This window comes from Athene cunicularia, assembly GCF_003259725.1.
Source record: "Athene cunicularia isolate RWA chromosome 19 unlocalized genomic scaffold, athCun1 chr19_part1, whole genome shotgun sequence".
Classification (NCBI taxonomy): Eukaryota; Metazoa; Chordata; class Aves; order Strigiformes; family Strigidae; genus Athene; species Athene cunicularia.
This window is the reverse complement of record NW_020799124.1, coordinates 11,310,618-11,332,165: the sequence shown is the minus strand read 5'-3', so window position 1 is coordinate 11,332,165 and position 21,548 is coordinate 11,310,618. Positions and strand designations below refer to the sequence as shown.

At 47.0% G+C, this 21,548-nt stretch overlaps 1 protein-coding gene across 4 annotated transcripts in view; it reads left to right on the top strand.

Moving 5' to 3' along the window:
• Window positions 1–21,548, top strand: part of CALN1 (calneuron 1) — a 128,746-nt gene that overhangs the window by 9,480 nt on the left and 97,718 nt on the right. For all 4 annotated transcript variants that reach the window (XR_003399739.1, XR_003399740.1, XR_003399738.1 and 1 more), the window contains exon 2: window positions 3,413–3,537. Coding sequence is in view for 1 of the 4 variants with exons in the window: in XM_026861603.1 (XP_026717404.1) it covers window positions 3,420–3,537 (118 nt within the window). In the remaining 3 variants the exon portion in view is untranslated. The remainder of the gene's footprint in view (window positions 1–3,412; window positions 3,538–21,548) is intronic.

The following is a 21,548-nucleotide window of genomic DNA, read 5'->3' as shown; positions in this document are numbered from 1 at the left end:
TGAGCGTAGACATGTGAGCATCGTGTAACTGCCTTTTTTCCCTGACGGCAAATTGCTTATGAACATCTTATAAATTTCACAAATGTGGTTGTGTTGAAAGGAAAGAGCGAGGCTGGCAGTGCTGCTGCCGGGCGTTACGGGGGATGTAACCTGCTGGTGAGCTTGGCGCAGAGACTGAAACCTTGGCAAGGTACCATGGTAACATTTCCATACACATGTTTATGGGTTCTTTGAGGGCTTTTTGGTTAAATGTCAATGTTTTCATGATATTATTCAAGGAGATTTCATTGCTCCAAAATCCCACTATGCCTTTGAAAACTGCTTTCAGTTTGCAAGTTGCTCAGTGGAAAATGCGTCTGTCTTGACTGCTTGGGGATGGAGAGCAAAGCTCACTGCTTAGCTGCCTGCTCAGAGGCTTGTTGTACAGCTCTGTAAAATGGGGCAAGAGCTGGGGCATCTTCCTGGCTTCCATCCAGAGGAGGGGAGTGCACATTGCTGCAAATCTAACGTGTTGAAGAGATAGGAAGCTGTCAGCACCCTGCACTCAGCATTTGCTGCTGACCGAGCGCCCGGGAAGGGCATCACCGTGGTGTGGGATGGATCCTGTTAACACCGGTTCACTTATGGCTTGAGTTTACCCAGGGTCTCAGTTCGCACTGGAGGGAACAGCCACAGGCAAGCTTGAGATTACCGTGTTTCTAACACCGACATTTTGGCTGAATTCAAAACGAGCCTGGACCAATCTGCTGTGCTAGGACGGACCTCTTGTTCCCAGACAGGCATCGGGAGCCTACATATTCCCATTAATCATTGTATGTGCTTCAACATAGGGTGCTTTGCCAAATGTGGTGTGTTGCTTTATGAACTCTCCCACAACCCACACTTTGCAATGCCCCTTTTGGACATTTTTTCCCGCTGCGCAGGCTCGGTTTTGACAGCAGGCTGCCGTCTGCAGGATGCTGGGTGCTCCTGAAGTGCGCCTGCACATCCTTGTTTGGACATCTGGTGCTGGAGCTGCTGCTGGTCCAGTTTTGAGCATCTCTTGTTAAAATTGGAGGCAGGCTGAGAGCTGCTGAATTCCAGCAGCTCTGCAGGGTTTCTGTTGAATAATATTGCAATTAAAAAAAAAAATATACCTAGGCAGTAGAATTTAATCCAGGATTTCTCAGTCTATGATATCATGGGTCGTCCCCCCCGGTACTAAAATACAGTACAGGATCCCAGGTGGGAGCTGATTTTAAGGACTTCAGCCCTCAGGGGAGGTGTGTCGTCATTTTTTTTTTTTTTTTTTTTTTTTTTTTTTGTGGTTGTAGGAGCAAAGGTGCCAAAAATTATTTCAGAAGTGCTTTAGTGCTCCTAAATCCATGGATTGCAGCTATTGTGACCAGGGGTGAGCTCAGGGAATGTGAGGGGCTGAGCTCCCTTTGCCCAGGGGCCAGAGGAGGTCGGTGCTGGCATCAGTCCTCAGCCCCATGGGTGCATTTGCATTGCAAGCTCACCCAAAGCTCCGCCTGGGCTGCTGCAGGTGTTAAATTTAAATCTCCTTAATTTGATAGGGTTTTGAAAATCAGTGTAATTGCTTTTACATTGCATGTGTGATTATTGAGAGAAAACATGGATCGATCGCTGCCTGAATACTCTGTGGTGGGCCTGGCAGCTAATGAAGATGGTGTAAAGATGGAAGTGTCTCTCCAGCCCTGCTTGTCAGCACCTAGAGCAGTACCAAAGCTGGTATTGCCTGTGTGTCTCCCCGTGGGTAGATAAAATTCCCATCTTAGTGCAGAGCAATATGTCAGAGTGAGCAATATATCAAAATGAAATACATTAATTGGCAAGTGCTGGGAAATTACAGATCTGCTTAATGAAAAAGAAAACCTTGTTTACGGTTTCTAATGTGCTGCTGAAGAAACTGGCTCCCAAATAAAAATACTTAAAATTACGATTAGGATTTATTTACATAATTACTGCAAGAGAAATTCTAGGTACGTGCTAAGCAGTGCAAGAGAAACCTCATGACTTTTCTTCTTTGCTTTCCTGTGTCTCGAGTTTAGTTTGCTCTTGGTGAGTCTATTAAAGCTTTTACTAACTCAGTGAGGCAAGAAGGCATTTGTTACAAAATTAATGCATTGATATGTATATATATATATATATATGTATATATATTTGTTTTATTGACTGTGGTAAGAACATATGGCTGAGTAAGAGCCAGATCATCCTTGTAATTGTAGTGTTGGCTGGAAAACGATTCAGTAGGTGGCACTTATTTCTTTATGCAAAGCAAGCTGATGTCCTGGCATGGCTGTAGTGAGAATGCCCTTGGAGTTTGTTTCCAAGGGCTGTGTCCCCCACTGGTGTGAGTGAGATCTGCCAAAGTTGCCATATAAATTTATATTAATGGTCCGTTCCAAACCATACTGCCCAGCGTGTCCTGGCCACCTTCCAGCCCCTGCGGAGACCCTGGGCCAGATCCTCTGCTGATGTCTGGGTGGCTCTGTTGACTCTGCTGATTTATATCTGCTGGAAATGTACAGTATAAAATGCAATAGGCCCATGATGGGGCTGCACTGATTGAAACCAGCCAAGGGTATGACAAATCTTCCTCTTAATATTTCAATTGACTTTGGCAAACTTGCTTCTTTCTTGTGTATCCTAAATCAATGTGTAAGTGCTGCTGACAGTAATTTCCACTTTTGTCTGTGCAGATGGCTGCCCTTCACTAGGCTGCGGTGTTTATACCTGCTAAGTTTGCAAACACTTTTCTGCTACAGCCTCCCATTGAGCAGTATTTTTCCGTAGCTGTCATATTTGCGAGATGAAAATGTTCTTTGTTGGGCCCTGCTTGAATGTGAATTTTCTTCTTTCAGCGAGGGCCACTGGGCCTGGAGCAGAGGCACTGGTGTAACACGTGTCTCTCAGCACGGATGTTATGGGCAGCAGGGGTTGAACCATTTTAGGAATCTGGATGCTCCAGAGCAGGGTCTGAGAGCTGGTGTCCAGCCTCTTGCATGGCTTTGACAGTTGTGCTGCTGGATCCTATGCCTTCCTAATTGCATGTCATTGTAGACCACTATGCACTATATAATTATTATCAAATAGCAAATCTCTAGACTGAAAGCTGCAGTATGAGAGCTAGAGACTCATACTTTCCTAAGGCACCGCTGTTCTATCTCTGCTAACTCTTGTTTGGCATAAAGAAGAAGCTGCTGCTTTTTTGTTTATTCGTTTAGCTCCTGTCTTAGACAGCAAATAAAATCTGCAATCCATCAATCATGCACCCAACTTCAGTGCGCATTCCCTGGTGTAGGATTCTTTGGTCCAGCTACTCTTTCAAGGCAGGCGATTGTACTATTCAGATAAAACAAAGACAAATAATTAAAATAAGCCTTTCTCTTTTCTTTTCTCTTGTGCCCAGGGAGAAGATGCCATTCCACCATGTAACAGCTGGCTTGTTGTACAAAGGCAACTACCTGAACCGCTCACTCTCCGCTGGCAGTGACAGCGAACAGCTAGCAAATATCTCAGTGGAGGAACTGGATGGTGAGCAACATCCTTGTGGTTTTCCAAAGGGGCTGGGAATGGGAAAAGACTTGTTTTCACCTTCTCTGTAGTGTTTCCACGCAGTAACTGGAGGTATGCTCCCCGTGAAGCAAGGATCAAAACGCAGATCAGAAGTGAGATGGCCCAGCAGATCAGGGACAAAGAAAAGGTCCCTGACCAAAGTTATGTTGAGAGCTGTAGACTGATTTTAGCCTCAGATTTTATCCTTCTGCCTAGAAATAAGGCAGCTTTTTTGAAAGAGTAAGGCTGCTTTTTATGGGCAAAACTTGGCAAGAGAAAAAGTTAGGCTAATATCTTTTTATAAACATGTCTTTAGCCTTTCCTGGGAACCTGCAGAGCTGAATCTGTCTTCCTAGAAAATCTCATTTGCCTTGTGGCCTTTCAGAAGTGAAGTTTCTCTCTGTGTCTCAATATAACAACATGCATGAAGGTGCGTTGTGGTTTAAGAAGCTGAAAAGAGCTTTAAAATTCCTTTTCCAGGTCAGTGATTTGGAGCACAGATCAGCCTCAGGCTGGCAGAGGCTATCAGGAAGGTTGTCCACATCTGCTGCCTGTAGGATCCCATAATTTCCTCCCTAGAAGCTGGTTGCTGCTAATCCCTTCTGCCCTGCAGATGGGATGTGAGGCCAGGTAGACTCACAGTCTGGTTCCTGGTGGGAAGGTCTCTTTCACAGGCAATTTGTGGCTTACCAGGGTCATTTCTAAGCAAAAGTTAATATTGTTGACAGCTGGTCTTTGAGGGCTGTGGAACAAATTGAAGCTCTTGGTTTGCTTCCCAGTGGACATTTGGTACAAGCCATGATCATAATCAATGGTCTCAGTGGAGAACTTGATCGGGAAATGAGAAAGGCAATGGTGTAAGGTAGAAATGGTCCTTCCAGGAGAGGTTGGAGGCATTTTGGCAAAACAGACCGCCAACATTTCTGCCCACCCTCCCCCTTTTCACCTGTGCTTTGGTAAATCAGACTTCAGTTTTCAAGCCTTTTCAACTTCGGAGCTTTTGGATTTGATTTTGTGAGATTTACATTAACTGAAGTACAAACAATGTTTTCTGAGTATTTGTAACTGCTTCTCCTCTTCCTAATGAGTGTGTGCTGAACACAGTCCGGGTGAGAGATGCAACATGAGAAACCACTTTCAATGCAGCTTAGCTAAGACCCCGGGAGCACAAGGACTTCAGAGGCTTCTTTGGGCTCTTCTCCTGAGTTACAGAAGCTTTGCTTAAAGATTTAAGTTGGTGAGCAGACCTGAGCTGGCTTAGCTTCTGTGTATCCTATAGACAACAGATTGTGTTGCAAGGTGAAGTGTGGCTGTTGTCCCTATTCAGGATAATGGGGGTTGGCTGAGCAGACATGAGGTTGTTGGATGAGGTCTTGCAGTTTATTTCAAATTCAGACAACCAAGGTTTTTCTGCTATGTCTAACCTGATTAGAGCACATCTGCTGAAATTGCCTTTGATATTTGCAGCCTTGTGTCAAGAACTGATTCAAGTGGCCTCAGAGCTGCTACCCACTGTCAGGGCCACCCTGTTGCATGAGGGAAACTTGTCCTTGATTTGGTCCTCTGCTTTCTGCATGGAAATGGTCTGTGCCTGGACATGGGAAGGAAGCCCAGTCTCATTTCCATCCTTCCCATGTCTCCCTGCTGTCAACTCGAACCACTTAGGGTGATCCACAAGCTTTCCAAGCCCTCTTGGCACTGTTTTCCCCTGGCAGCTCCGGGGTGGGGGCAGCAGCTGCGGGAGGCAGCGGAGCACAGCCCCATGGCCAGACCCGCCTTCCCCAGGGAGAAACCAGCACTCGAGAGGCTGTGGATCATCTCCGTTCATTAACGGCAAATGAAGTGAATTAGGTGTAGAGGAGCCGTCTTTTGAGAAGGCAGCAGCCGAGTTGCTGCTAATGCGAGCGCTGCATCCATTTAATGTGGTCGGTGCCCTACTATAACTGTGCCATTGAATTGGAGAGCAGCAGAGTACATTCATCTCTGTTCACAAAGAGTATCCCCCTCGTTCTTCAGAAGAATGGTTAGAGAACTTTAACTAATCATCCATTTATTCTGTGGCTGTTAAGCACAGGCTTCTTGTTAGAATTTAGTTGTGTGGTTCTTTGTTGGTTTTTTTTTTTTGTTTTTGTTTTTTTTTTGACAGCCTTTTGCTTTACAAACACCTATTTTTGAGGGCTTTGTGTCTTCGCCATGAAGATATGCCCCACTTCTTAGCCTAGCAGAGAAAAGCTCAACCTCAGGCCATTTTTTTCCACCTGCAAACACAGAAGTGGTACCAAATTGATTTGATTTGTCTCCGCTAAAGCCAGAGCAGCATAAGAAGCTGGAGATACTCTTCTGTGTGCCAGCTACCAGAGTGCAGCCTGGCCACTGGAAATTTTATGTAATACTAGGGCAGCAGCCTCTACCTTACTGTGTTTTGTCACTAATACTAGATCAGTGCCCAGGTGTGCTGCTGGTAATTGGTGAAGGTACCACTGTTCACTGCCCAAACCCAAAACAGAAATAGTCTTTCTGCCTTTAAGCATAAACTATCTCAGGGTAACAAAATGTTCTTCCTTGAGAAGTTAATGTCAGTGTATGGGAGCTTTGTGGATATATCAAGCTGTGATAACTCGATGCCAATAACATATTTGCATTTAATCTTACAGGCTGGGAAAGAGATGCCAAATTCTCCTTGGTTTCTTTTTCAATGAGATTTTGGTCCCGAGGGAGTTCTGGCCTATTGAGAAATTCCAGTCACACATATTAAATTATTATCGAAGCTGGGGAAGTCGATGGGAATTTTCTATAATGCTCCTCTGTGCTCATGGCTTCAACAAGTGCCTTATCTGTCAGGTTTTTTCCAGCAGATTTTTTAAAAAATTTTTTTACGGTTAGCATTGCATGTCTCAACGTCATTCACTTGGGGAAGGATTTCTGCAAGTGTGGGCTCCGGGATGCTGCAGGGCGAAGGTGCTGCACAGCCTGGCTGAAACACAGCGTGTCTGCCCCTGCACGTCCCTGCAGTGAGTACCGGCAAACGCTCTGGGTTTGCAAGCATGCGGGTGGTGGATGAAGGATAATATGGAGATCAGGAAATGAAAAATATCGCTGACTTCAAGTAACATAAGGGGGAGGTAGTCTAGGTTTTTGGATGAATGCGCGCCATTCAGAACAGTGTGCTTAGGGTGCTGCTCTGTCTCTTCTCCAACTGGTTATTTTTCTCCTATGAAAACTTTTCCGACTTGCATCAGCCATCTGTCGACTTTAACTCCGCACTGTTTTTTTCCATCCTGCCTTAAATACTATGCTGGCAGCAAAGAAAGAGCCTGGAGAGATAAGAGGTCACTCTGCTGATGGCTTGTCTATTCCTAGCAGTGGTGTTCGCTATTTGCGGTTCTGTAGTAGTGTGAAGGTTTTTAGAAGCTGTCACCATCACAAAAGGAATTAACTTGCAGAAAGCTATATTAGGTGATACTTAACTTTGTAACATCCAGTAAATGTTGAAGTTGAAAGTGGCAGGCCATCCATAACCTGTCTCTTAGGGACCACGCAGTACGGTGGGATCTTGGATGTATGTTATTGCCAAATGCTTCTTGTTTTCTTTGTATGAGATTATAAATTAAGTTGGGGGAAAGTTTTACATATAGATTTTCTGGCTGTTGTTGGCTGACATAAAATTGTGGCAGTTTGTGCATACTCTGTGGTTTCCACATCCCTTTTAAAACCAGCTTCTGTTTTCACATTACAAACTGCTAGGAGTATTTTTAATAAAAAATGGTGGATGGAAATCATCATGTCAAGCTTGAGTCATCCACCTCCATAGGCGCTATCTAAAGGGTATTGTCAGGAGGTAAAAACATTTCCATAGTAGGAATCTGACAAATATCACCTGAAGGGAGGCAAGTGCATTATAAGTAGGCTTTGCAAAAAGTATCTGAAATACATGGTAGTCAGTGCCTTGCAGAGAAAACCCAAATGTGAACCACAGCAGCTATTTGTCCAGAAAGACATCATGATAAATCCTTACCTGACCCAGATTCCTTTAAAACCAGCAGTGCCCGTGCAGGAGGAAATGTTGCTGCATGGCAGCAGGACAGCTATTGGCATCTGGAGCCTTAGACTACGTAGTCCTGCCCCAGGTGGTGTCTGTGGTATCTACAAGGGTTTCTCTAGGCTGGGAGATTTTTTTTTTTTTTTCTTTTTGTGGTGTAGGCATCGACCTGGCCAGCTTGATGCAGTCCTTAAGGTTGAGATCCAGAGTGGAAATACCAGTGCATGGTTTTGCCTGCCTCAAGTGGAGATGCAGAGTGACACGTGAAATGGGGGAAAAGCTGCTGCTGGTGCTTGGGGTGCACTAGACTTCAAGGCAGGAATCTGGGGACTTCCTTCACCAGAGGACTTTTCTATTGTTGTAGATTATACACCACATTGCAGGACATGCTTTACCTGGTTTCTCCTTCTTCCCAGCAACTTCCCTCTGTCACTTGAAGAAGCTCTTAACTGGGTTGCTCTTTCCTGGGCTCCTGTGTAAAAGTCAACCACAAGCAGCTTCAGTGTGTACTGGGAAACAGCTCTTGAAATAATTTAAAGGGCATGGTTAAATGATGCTCAATATAGATGTTAAATTAACAAGTTGTCCCCCACAGGCGATGCCAAGTGGCTGAAGGTGTGTTGGGGCTGCAGCCAGTTCTGGAGTCCCAGCAGCACAGTGAGGTGGTCAGTTGTGGGGCTGGTGGCATGCTGGGTCCCTGCTGGGGGGGACATCAGGTAAAATAGTCCCACATCGCAAATGCAGCCATGCCATCCTAGCCCTACCTCTGAAAATAAGACCCAAATCAGGGGTGTTTACCCCCTTGTGCATGTCTGATATGATTGATCGTCCTTGGATTTTGTAAGTCCTGGGAAGGGAGGGACCGTGATGCTGCAGAGCACTGTCACCATGCAGTCTCATTTGGGGGTTGTTATTTAGCAGAAACCTTGTGAGCCGTGAGGACTGTGACTGATCCGGATCCTAGTTCACTCTTTTGTTATCAAAAAGGCTTGATAAACAGTCCCTTGCTTACTGAAGAGTCAGGGCTGCTGCGCCGCTCCTCGTATCTCTCTCCAGGTGTTGATTTTTCTACGGGTCTGCTTGTTTGCTAGCAGAGATTTTAATCCTGCTGATGGGCGCAGAAGGTAAAAGGACAGGCAGATTACCTCCAGCCTCAACAGCCAGCTGGCTGCGTGGTGTCAGCGCCTGAGACTGATTATCTTTGGTGTCCCAGGTGAGATCAAATGGTGTTTTGGAGAAGCAGTGTGCTTGAGGAGGGAAACCCAGGGGGGAGAGGCATTAGTCACTTGACTGACTCATGTAGCAGCAACAGGCTGAGTCTGCTCCGCTTCGCTTTTTGTCCATGGGAAAAAAAAAACACTTGGAAAAGTGGAAAGAGAAACAAGAAAGCATCCTGTTGCAAAGATATTCTCCTGGGATAGGAGACATACCTACCAAGGGGGAGCGTGCATTGGAGTGTGACCACACCAGCATGTTCTGTGCGTGGATTTGTCCATGCTTCAGTGTAAGCACTGCAAGCAGACTGTTAATTAAGTGGATGAAGCTGTATAAAGCTCATTTTCTCATTTGCAGAGTCCTTTTTAAAGTGGGGTTTATCCACAGTGTCTCTGCTGTGAGTGATCATGGCTACAAATGGAGTAATTTATGTCTTATATTGAACTTTAATATAAGTGTTTCGTGTCTCTGAATATAAAACTGCGGCATCACTAGGCAGATTCTTCTGTGGACAGAAGTAGCTTTATCTCTCACTTCTGCTGAGCTCCTTCTGCTAATTTTCAAGTTACACATTGTAATTACACTGTGGGTTTCCTTGGGACTTGGTAGTTTCAGGTATGAAGCAGCCTCCATTTAAAAGTTGTAAAAACTGGTGCAGCATTAATATTCTACAGCATATTATTTTATTGCAAGGTGCACATTTGCTCTGGATGGTGCACGTCCAGTGTAGGAGTGGAGCTGTTGACGTGGCTACCTGTCCCGGGCTGCGTGCCGGCTGTCATAGTTTAACCCCAGCCAGCAGCTAAGCCACACACAGCCACTCTCTCACTGCCCCTGGTGGGATGGGGGAGCGAGTTGGAAGGGTGAAGGTGAGAAAACACATGGGTTGGGATAAAGACAGTTTAATAGGTAAAGCAAAAGATGCACAAGCAGGCAAATCAAAACAAGGAATCCGTTCGCCACCTCCCCCGGGCAGGCAGGTGCTCAGCCATCTCCAGGACAGCGGGGCTCCCTCACGCGTGACGGTGACTTGGGCAGACAAACGCCATCACTCCGAACGTCCCCCCTTCCTCCTTCCCCAGCTCTCTGTGCCGAGCGGGACGCCCTACGGCCTGGGACGTCCCTGTGGGCAGTTGGGGTCAGCTGTCCCGGCCGTGTCCCCTCCCAACTCCTTGTGCACCCCCAGCCCCTCGCTGGTGGGGTGGGGTGAGAGGCAGGAAAGGCCTCGGCTCTGTGTGAGCCCTGCGCAGCCATCACTAAACCATCCCTGTGCTACCAACACTGTTCCCAGCACAAACCCAAACCACAGCCCCACATGGCTACTGTGAAGGAGATTAACTCTACCCCAGACAAAGCCTGCACACCGCTTAACCCTGCTGAGGGTCAAGGGACTTCACCAAGGGAGACATTTAGAGTTATAATTCGCTGTGCTCTGCCCCAGCCTCATTAGTAGTCTCCAGATCCCATAACAGACTGACAGGTCGACTGGAGCAGCCGGCAGACGCGCGGTCCCTGCCCCACTGCGGTGCACCTGGAAGGGATGAGTTCCCCTGTGCTGGCTTTGGGAAGCTTTCCCCCACCTTGCGCAGAGCAGCACTGAGGTCCTGTGTGCCACAGTCAGACAGACATCTGTCTACCCAGCCCCAGATCACCAACCTTTCACTCTTGACCTCCAGAAAAGCTTTTTTTTCACTGGAATTAGTAGCACTTCCCACCCCAAACAGGCAATGATAATGTTTGGACACCCGAAGTGGCTGAGCACAGAGAGGTCTGGCTCCTCTGGGTTTCACCAGAGAGGAAGATCATGTCTTGAGCTGCTGCACTGCCTTAGGGACAATTGGGGCTTGAAGATCAGCCTTGGGTTTTCTCCAAAACTGGAGGTCCTCAGCAGGAAGGTGGCAGAAAGCTATGGATTGGAGGAAAAACTCCAGAACAGCAAGTATTTCTACCCTCCAATGCTTTAAAGCCCAAGCCCTATACAAGACACCAGTACTTTGGCAGGTTCATCACCCAGGAAGACATTTTTTTGGGTGCAGCCTTGGGAAGGGCTTGCAGAGGCTCTGTTTCCCTGTTCCCAACCCCCTCTCCCAAGGGGGGACGTGTCACCCGGACTCCCTGCCCCCAAAATACAAGAACAGGCATCAGCATCATCTCTGAGGAAAGAGTCCTTACAGCAAGAGAGTATAAATAAAATGAGATTGGCTGCCAACAAATTAGAATTACAGGGACACCATCTGGACAACAATTAAAGAGATTGTTTGAACTCCAGCTATGCTGACATAGTTATAGGAACTGGCTGGCAAGCAAGCAAGTTACTAGTGGTGGATATTCAGATATCCTTGGTCAGAGGCTTGAGGGTTTCTGGCTTATTGTAGTGGAGAAGGAGCCTCTTCAAGTTGGAAGAAGATGGTTTTGGGGAGACGGATGTAGACTGTGCCTTCATCCAGCTCCTTCCAAATCTGCAGGTTTTGTCTCACTGCAGAGATGCTGCCGAGGCTTCAGTGCTCCCCAATATGCTGTGAATCGTGCTGGGCCAATGCTCCTCACAGCCCTTTCAGATGCTGCCCATTCGCTTGCGAGCTGGGGCTCTCAGTGGAGCCAGCTGATAACTTGCTGCCTGCGTCGCCTCAGGCCATGGGAATGGAGCAAATTCAGATCAAGAGCTAAACATGCTTTAAAAGGCATTTAAATCTTGCTGTGACACGTTTATACAAATTTTGATATGGATTTTTAATTTTTTATGCAAGCTTCTAGGCTGGGTCATTAATTTTACAAATTCCTTCAATCCCTTGCCTTAAAACTCCAGCTTTAGCAAGTCGCTCTTATTCTAGTAAGTGTTGCTGTGTGAACTCAGGGGTCTTGTCCTTACCTGCTACCTTATTGCTCTGCAAATGTGCTCCCTAGGCAGTGACTTTTAGCTGTGCGTGGGAGGACGGGGGCCAGGGTAGGGTCTCTGCAGCCCAGACCCATCAAGATGTGTCACACAACCTGGGATGGGAAGCAAAGGAGTCTAAATACCTCTGTCTCCCCCATTTTCCAGGTGAAGGCACAGGAGAGCTGTGGATACAGTGGGACATTGGTGTGTTGTACACTGTCTGTACATCCAGCCAGGTGGCTGCCTCCCAGCCCACCTTTCTGTGCTGATCCAATTCCCAGTGAGCTCACTGGGAATGTGGTCAATCTGTCCAGAGCATCTTTCCCTGGCAAAGGGAGACATCAACTTCTGACCCAGGTCTGTGGCTTTTGGGACTAAGCAGGGCTGGCAGTGCCATGAGAACAGAGATTTTTGGCTGAAGCAGCCTGAGTGCATCTTGCACACAACAGAAATGGAAGTGATGCTGCTGCTTCTCTGAATTGAGTGGGAAGCATCTCAGCCATCTGGCTCCTTCTCAGGTCACAGGGCTGGGGCACTGGGGAAAGTTCAGCTCTGCAGAAGCCACAGCAGCTCTGGAGAGTCAAGCAGTTGTTCCCCAGATGAAAATTACTCTGATAAGCCATTTCTTCTCATTTAACTGTTGTATTGTGTTTGCGTGGTAAGGTTTTGGTGGTGGCGGCTACAGGAGTGGCTTCTGTGAGAAGCTGCTAGGAGCTTCCCCCGTGTCCAGGATGGACCCACTGTTGGTCAAGGCTGAGCCCATCAGTGATGGTGATAGCACCTCTGGGATAACATATTTAGTAAGGGGAAAAAAGACCAAAACAAACGTGTGCAATTGCAGCCAAAGAGAGGAGTGAGAATATGTGAGAGAAACAACTCTGCAGACACGGGTGAGTGAAGAAGGAGGAGGAGGAGGTGCTCCAGGCACTGGAGCAGAGATTCCCCTGCAGGCCGTGGTGCAGCCCATGGTGGGGCAGCTGTGCCCTGCACCCAGGGAGGTCACTGGGGGAGCAGAGACCCACCTGCAGCCGGGGAGCGGGGGGATGCCGAAGGAGGCTGTGACCCTGCGGGAAGCCTGCCCTAGAGCAGTCTGTTCCTGAGGGTCTGCACCCCACAGAAGGGGCCCACACTGGAGCGGTTTGTGAAGAGCTGTAGTCTATGGGAAGGACTCAGCGGTGGAGAAGTTCATGGAGGACGGTCCCCTGTGGGAGCGAGCCCACGCTGGAGCAGGGGAAGAGTGTGAGGAGTCCTGCCCCTGAGGAGGAAGGAGCGGCAGAAACAAGGGGTGATGAACTGACCACAACCCCCATTGCCCGTCCCCTGTGCTGCTGTGGGGGAGGAGGGAAAGCAATCACGAGTGAAGTTAAACCCAGGAAGAAGGGAGGGGTAGCAGGAAGGTGTTCTTAAGATTTGGTCTTATTTCTCAGTTTCGTGCTCTCGTTTGATTGGTAATAGACTAAACTAACTTCCCCAAGTCAAGTCTGTTTTGCTTGTGACGATAACTGGTGAATGATCTCTCCCTGTCCTTATCTTAACCCACGAGCCTTTCGTTGTATTTTCTCTCTCCTGTCCAGTTGAGGAGGGGAGTGATAGAGTGGCTTTGGGGGCACCTGTCATCCAGCCAGTCAACCCACCACACCTGCACAGAGACACAAACCCACACTCTGGACTGGATTTAAGCTGCCTTTGACATCCCCTCCGTGGTGCTGAGTGCCGAGCAAATGGCTCACTATTTATTTCATTTCCTGAGCCCTCCTTACCAGTGCTGGGCTTGGGGCCTGATGCATGGGTTGAAAAAGGCCCAGACAAGCTGCCATTAGAGCAAGTCGAAAGATGAATGGCTCAGCCTGTTGGTGAGTCCCAGCAGCACGGATCTGAGCGAGAGAACCTGGTGTGGACGGCTGCAAAGCGCAGGAGCAGGACGGACCTGACAGTCTCCTGAGCACTGCCTGATCTCTGGTCGCACAGACAGTGTCATATAGTTAGTCAGCATTAGGCTTCACAGGTCCCTTCTTTAATTACCATGATTTTAAATACTTAAGGATTTGGAGGTTATCGTGATGCTCTGCATGTTGTGCATAAGCCCTTTTGGTGGTTCTGATGCTGTGGACTGTCAGGTGTCCCTCCAAGTTGTGGAGAATGATATTTTAGCCAGGCTGTGTTAGTTCACTGTGTCTATCAGCACATCAGCTTTATTCCAGTCACAAAAAACCATAAGCAAATCTGGACAGATTCCCCTGCCTCCACTGGAGCAGCCACCTCACTGAAGCACAAACATCTGCAAAAAATCTCTGTTCTGCACTGCATCTGTGTGCTGTCTATAGAGGCACATTCAGAAATAGGTTAGCCCCTAAATAATGAGGCTTAGGAGTTAGATGTACGTACAGAGAAGCAGGAGTCCAGGTATCTATTTGTAGTTCTTCACTGGGCCATCACTGATCGTTTTGTGCCTCAGTTTACCTAGCAGCAGCGATACTTGTGAAAGGGGGAGGCGAGCAGCATGTCCACCACTGCTTGGGGAGAGCAGCAGCATCTGTGGATCTTGTTCCCCATGAGCAGTGGCTTTGCTTTGACTCCCCAGTCCCTCCTGTGCTACTGTGCACAAATGAGCCTGTTGGTGGCACAGCGGGGGACTGGCAAAGAAAGATACTGTCTTGGCACAAAGCTGCTGCAAAAATGTCAGGGAGAAAAACTCAGTGACCCAGAGAGGGTTTCACCTGGCTCTTTAGAACATTTTTTTTTTTTTTTAATGCCATTCAAATCAATACAATGTCAAGGTTAGTGCTCCCGGCCTTGGTTTGGCTGTTGGGGCATCTGCTCGGCAGTACCAGACAGCATCCCGGTCCTGCTGCGCTCCTGGGCAGCAGCCATCGCCAGCAGCTGCTCTTCATGAGCTTGCTCTGCCGTGCTCTGCTGACAGTGTTTGTGGTCCCTGTCCTCTTGCCCCTGCTTACGAGAAAGTGAATTTATCTTCCCGAGGATGAGGCCAGTGGCTTGGCAGAGCGAGAAGTCACTTAGCAGCGTGCGAGTCCGGATGAAGGAGGCAGAAGACAGTAATGCTGGGAATTAAACAAATAGAGCTGGCTGTCCTCTCCCTCTGACTGGAAGTCTTTGTTTCCCAGTTTCCCTTGCCCCGTCGTGGGTCCTGAGAACATCTCAGCCCTAGATGAGTTGAGAAATAAGCCGTGCAAGGATGCTCCCTCCGAGGCTTTGCACTGGGTGGTTTCTTGAAAAGTCGGAGCTGGGGAAGGCGGGAGGAGAGAAGGGGCAGCAGAGGAGGAATGTGGGGCCGGCTGTACTGCAGTGGGATGGAGCAGCGGGCAGAGTTTAGAGCTGGAGAGGAAGTGAGAGGATGGGCAGCTGCATCCAGTGTTGGATTTGCTGTTCCCAGAGCTAAATGAGCTGGCAGCCGGAGCCATGCGCAGCAGTTGTCGGCTTTTGCAGGACCCTGTGGCTGCAGCCACCTGCCAGATGGGTACAGGGGGGACAGAGCAGGAGCCCAGCAGGGAAGCTCTGCTTTTTCAGCTTGACTGGCTTTGGTGACATCAAAGAGGATCAGTACAAACCCTTTGAAGTCAGACTTAGCTCCTGCCTGCCTGTGAAAACAGAGGGGTGCAAATCTCCCAGGGTGACTGTGATGCTCTGAGGAGGTGGGTGCTGAGCAGGACAGCAGTGAGCTTTGCTACAGAGGGCTGTGCAGGTACGTCAGTCCTCCAGGGCACGCTGGAGAGGCACAGCGAGAGCTCTACTTGATGTCAGCGACATGTCCAGGAGCACAGGGTGTGCAGCAAAACTCACCAGAGCCAAGCAGAGAGTGGTAGTTCATAAAATGCTTTGTGAGCATTTGATGCCAGAGCAGCCACTGCAGTGAAGGGTGCATGGGATGAAATAACTGCAGTTCCTAAAGCTGATGCCAGTCTGGCTCAGATTATTCACTCTCCAAGTGAAATGAGTTAAAACTGTTCGGGTTTTTTTTCAGACTAAGGTCAGCTGAAGGTCCTGTACCTCCCCTGTTGCTGGGCGGTGCTGCTCCACACAGGGCTGTGCTCCCAGTGCACCAGAGAGGGCTCAGTAAGGGGCTTTCTAGGGCACTGTGGTCCTTGCACCGTGTGGGTTTGTGGAGGATGAGCTGAGGCCAGGACCTTGCCGTCTGCCTGGGTCTCCTGTTCATCTCCACACTGAACGACAATTGTGCCCTGGATCCAGCTGAGAGGAGCAAAAGAGATCAATTGTGGTGGTGCTGTTGGGACCAGCAGCAGGACTTGTGTGAGCACCACATGAGGCATCACTCAGGGTCATGACACAAGATTGCACACACCCCGGTGTCCTCAGGGACCAGTGTGCAAAGTCCTGGCACCACTCAACAGAGGGAAAAGTAGATAGGATCAAACATCCCTCTGGAATTCGAATGTGTTTGACAAGTCAGTCCAGCGTGTCCTGCCTGGAGCTGAGGTGTTGCAGGCAACCTTAGACCCTTTGTACCAACTACCATAAGTAGGAGCAAGAAGAATAACTTTCAGAAGTATTAGCATTTGGAATTTTCAATTTTCAGTATTTCAGAACAGCACAAAGTCTTTCTTAAAAGGTTTATTTATTTTGATAAGAATTCTGTAAAAAAAAAAAAAAAAGAAAGTAAAAAACCCAAAGCCTTGGTAGTGAAAGATATTTATGTCTCATGTTCCTGGATGCACATCATTAGGATGTCATTTAAGAAAAGTCCCTCCTTCTAAATAAGCCACTAGAACACAAGCCTATTAGCAACGTGTGCGACGAGGCAGTATTTTGTATTTTAGTATTATTCTTTTGGACAATTTCTGTTTAATTTGCTAGGAAACACAAATCTCATTACTTTTCTTTCAACTAAATCTAATCCAGGGCATTAGATCTTGTGAATAGGTTTGGGTGGTGAAGAAATATGGCTCTGTAACTGATTGTAATTGCTATTACTTCCCAAAGGTAAAAAAGATTTTGAAGTATTTTTTTACTCAGCAATTCTTCATGTTTGCACATAAGGAGTAAGTTGTGCTTTGCAAGGACGCAGTAATTTCTGCCTTTGAAATGTGAAACTGTGTTTGCTAACGTGTCTGATGGATGAAATGTCCATCACAAGTACTTAAATGTAGCTTGTCACTGTTTTGTAAATTTGATTCCACTGTTGCAGAAGGGAAAATGACAAAATAGAGAGAGAGTTGGAGGGTATCGCCAAAATGGAGTTGGAGGATATTGCCAAAACCATGTTCTCTCCTGCTTCACCCCTTGGGGAGCTGGACGTGCAAAGGGCTCAAGTTTCCCTTTCTAAAAGCACCAGAGGTAACATGGTCCCTGGTTGCACAGGAGAGTCTCTACCCCTGGGGCTGTCTGTCAGTGAGAGTTAACAGCCCTAGGACAGGTGCTGCCTCCCAAACTTAGCTCTGCAAATATGGGACTTCTCGGTTTACCAGCAGTTTAAAGAAAAAGAAAAAAAAAAAAGAAAAAGAAAATAAGAAAAGAAAAAGTTGGGAGATCCATTTTAATTTAAGCCAAATCAGCACAATTTTATTTTTGCATTTATTTTCCATGAATCGGAAGCTGGGAAAAAAATTTAATCTATTCCAAAACAGTGTTTCATTTTTCATTCAGTGTTTAAGCTTTTAAGCTTATTTCTGTTTTGAAGGTGTGGCAAACTTGTAGATTTTGGCTTGCCGCATCACCTGCTTCCATTAAGAATCAAAACAAAACATTGTATTTTAGCAGGAGCCTGGACAGGCAGCTGGTGCAGCTGTTGCGAACTGATGAAGTGTTTCGGAGAGGCTGAATCTGTGTTTTCAGTGAAAGCACTTCAGGGGACAAATTTTCTTGTGGTGTTTCTTCTCTGGCCAAGGCAATGGCAGGGTGCCGTGGTGGGCAAGAAGAAGGTTTGGGCAGGGACCCGCAGTGATCCCTCCTATCCCAACCAAGTTGCAGAGGATCCCCAAAACCGTTGGCATCATGACTGAGTCACCTTGAGCCTTTGTGTCCGTGGGGTCTTGCTCCTCCAGTGCAGCCGTCCTACAAACGGTCTCTCAGTGCTTTGTTGATGAGCTCCCATGACCTGAGCCGGGTCTGCTGGCGAGAGGAATGTGCCTTTCAGCCCAGCGGTGCTTCTGAGCAGTGAAAATACACAAGGTTTGGTTTGGGTTCTCATGCAAAGAGAAGGCACACTTTCCCCCCGCCCACCCCATTTGGGGTCTGTATAAGGGGTTAGGTAGCTAATGACTTCTTCAGAGTTCATTCCTCCCAGGCTCATTTCTCAGCAGCTTTGTTTTGCTATATTCCCCATCTTTTTTTCTCTCGCTCTCATTTTTCACAACAAAGGGTGGAAGCTGAGGAAATGGAAGCAAAGCAAATAAAGAGGCTGGTTAAATACAGGGCTCTGGAGGGAGGTTCTGGCTGGCTCGGGCTTTCCTGCTGTCCTGCGCTGAGGTCCAGCATTATCTGCCTGCCCCTTTTTTCGCTCTGACAATAGTAAACAGGAGACGTGCTTTGGTTTCTGTAAGTCCTATCGATAAGGGTAAGGCTTGTGTGTCCCTTCAGGGGGAGGAGGTCACATAATAAAAATGCAGGATATTGGATTAGACAAGCAGCCTCTTACTTAAAAAGCATTAGCTCTTCTGGGTTTTTAGAGAGGGTTTTTTTGAAGAAGTGATTGGAGGAATTTCTCTGCAGGTTAGGTTTATTGTCTTCTCTGTAACGGTGCAGCAAGCCAAGGCGTTTGGCTGGATTACATGAGCCCAACGGACACCTTGCATGTGTTGCTATGGCACGAAAGGAGTTTTGCTATGGGAAAGTGCTGACTCCATAATGCACTGGGTGATGTCTCACAGTGCTGTTTATTTGCCGTAACAGAGGCCTGAAGCTGCTGTTTTCAAGTATTTTGTGCAGTTATTGTGCCTTCTAACACTTTCCAAGGTGCTTTGCAGCACACAACAAATTCAGGGTTGTAATCACACTGTTAAGTCCCAGCAAATAAAAAGGCCTTCTGATAACTTGTTGACCTTGGCAGCATTGTGTTTCTCCATCAGAACAATGTTTAACACCAAACATTGCACATCCCCAAATTTCCTAATTTCTTGGCTGCACGGTGAAGCTGCCCATGAAGTGTTTCTTGAGAGGCAGCAGGATTGATGTCCTCCTCCTTGCCTAGCCAAGGGAAGAGCTGCTTTCAGCTTGGAAAGGAACTTGTCTTCAAAACAAAACGTGCTTATTTTGCAAATGTGAAATTCTGATCCCATTGATAGAAGGAGCAAAATTCCCATTGACGGAGCTGGGCTTTCACTCTCTGTAGCTGAAAAAATCCGATAACTGGCTAATCTCCTTAGTGTCTATTTCTCTTCCTAATGGAAAGCTTTTTAGTACTGGCTCCTAGAGAAAGTTTCAACCTCACAGCCTGAGTTTCAGCTTCCCTAACTTAGTGCTGAAAGACTGGACATCGTGTCCCATCATGGGGTGCTTTCTGGGATGTAGCTGCGTGTGTCCATCTGTGCACATGAGCACAGGTAATACTGACATCTCTTATCGACGGGCTGGTGAGGATATGTCAGTTCTTGATGGCACAGAACCAGTCCTGTCCCCGTTTGTAATGCACCTGAGCAAGCCTGCCTGTGTAAATGGGCCGGCCCAAGCCTGCTGTGGGTGTTCAGACTGACAATTGATGATGGAAAGGAAAGAGGCTCTTTTGAACCTTAGTCCTTTGGGTAATTACCAGTATGATAATTTATGTGGTTCATTAGTAAACAACTTTCTTCATTCCCACTCACCTCTTCCAGAATTTGTTCATGAAGCCTCTGAGACTTTGATGGGATGGGAGAAAAACAAATTAAAAGAAAGGACTAAAAAGAGAAACTCTGAGGCAGGAGAGCTATGAACCTGTCTATTTTAGCTGTAAAAGGGATTAAACAGATTGGTTTGATGCCAGCTTTGACATTTTCTTCCCACCCATGCAGAGAGGCAGTTTCTATGCCTTCATCGTGGCTTCAGCTCTGCTTTGGCTGATGGTGGTTTCAGACTCTCCATTACCTTGGTGGGATCAGAACTGGCTCTGGCCATCCAGAGGACTAATGCAGACCTCATCCAACAGGGAGGGAGAAACCCTGGTGTGGTTCACAGCTGCGGGCACAGGCCAACATCATTCCCTTACCTGGAGAGTTCACTGAGACTTCTCTAAGCCCTTACTTCTCTTGTCCATGGGGACTGATGGGCATTTCCAAAGGATGACCCTTGGCAGCTACCAGGGAGCAAGTCAGCCCATGTAGCTCTTTAGAGTAGCTATTGAGGGACCCTGAGCTTCAGCTTCAGTTTGAAGTTATATGGGAAAATGCTGGACAGCCATGACAAGCGTTTATGGATGTCGGCTCAGGGACATGTGTAGGAATCTTCAAGCCATAAATACTTGGTGAGTGCTGCAGTGACTTTTTAATTTTAGTGGGAAAACCAGAATGTGGCAGCCAGAAAAAAAAAAGAAAAAAAATATACAAAAATAGTAGTAGCCCTTTTGGGAAGAGGAAATGATATTCCACTAAGAACAGCAACCCCAATTAAATGGGAGCCTTTAAAGGAGCGAATAGCTAATTACCTAGATGAGAAGGAAGCAGACTCTTGTACATGGAAAACAGATTTATTGGGGAACTTTTATCTATGTACATATGTCCAAGTTGATTTATTTTCTTGCCATAAGCCCAAAATTGTCTGTGCTTTGTAAATATTGTGGTTGATGGCTATAAAGATTTCCGATGAGATCAAGTTGGAAAGAGTCATATGGTCAACCACAGTTACCAGAATTGGAGAATTTCATTAACAGCTCCAGCAGCTGGAGAGGTTTTGGGGACATAGCCAGTCACATCACAGCCCTTTTTAAAATAACTGCTGGCACATGAGGGCAGGGGAGCCCTCCCCACTGCAAGCCCCTGTTGTGCTTAGTGGCCTGGTGTGACTGCTGGAACAAAATATTTTTAAAAGCAGGTTTGTGTTATGACTTGACACAATTGTGCAAGAGGGGCAATATATTTATTTTCTAACTGGGGTGTGGGAAATGGCTCACAGCTTTGCTGCTGTCACATGTTGAATGTGACCATGATGTCTTTGTCTGTGCTTGCATTATATGTGGTGGGCACAGGTGTCCTGCACTGTTGCAGGGCTCCCTGCACCCATGGGGTGCCCTTCCCCGCTGCCACCTCTTCTAATACAAATTTTCATCACTTTTTCACATCTCCAAATCACTTATGTTTTGACATTAATAAGAATAGCGAAGAGTTCAGACAAAGTAGTTTTGGCGTCTACTGTATTTAATTTGCACTAACTTTAATGTGGGGTTTAATTTAGACTGATGAGAGAGGCAGTTTTATGAGAATAAAACTCCATTAATTACAGATCCTGTCTTAATTATAAATGGCTCTATTTTAAAGTGAGTTTTACAACCAAAATTAAGACTTGGAGCAGTTCAATCAATACAAACATCAATTAGACCTGACTTTGTACTCCAATTAATTTATAAAGCTTCCCAATGAAGTGTAAAAAGTGTGCCACTTTGTACTCCTCTTTCTGCCATTCCCGGGCATCAGGAGGTCTCTGTGGTTTCATTAGCAGCCTCCTAATGATAAGCGTGGATGGAATAACAAACCTCCTGATGGTCTGCTTTTTCCCAAATAAACCAACAGCTAACTGCTAAAATGGCTGAACCTGGCACAAGCAAAGGGGAAAATAGATACTCTTACAAGTGCTCAAATTACACATGTTTTGTTCATTTGACTCTGGTCCAGTGAAATTTGGGGTCCTGCCATGGAAAGCATTGTCCCACCAGGCCACGACTGCTCTGAGGAGCTCCAGGAGGCCCCAGGCTGAGACACA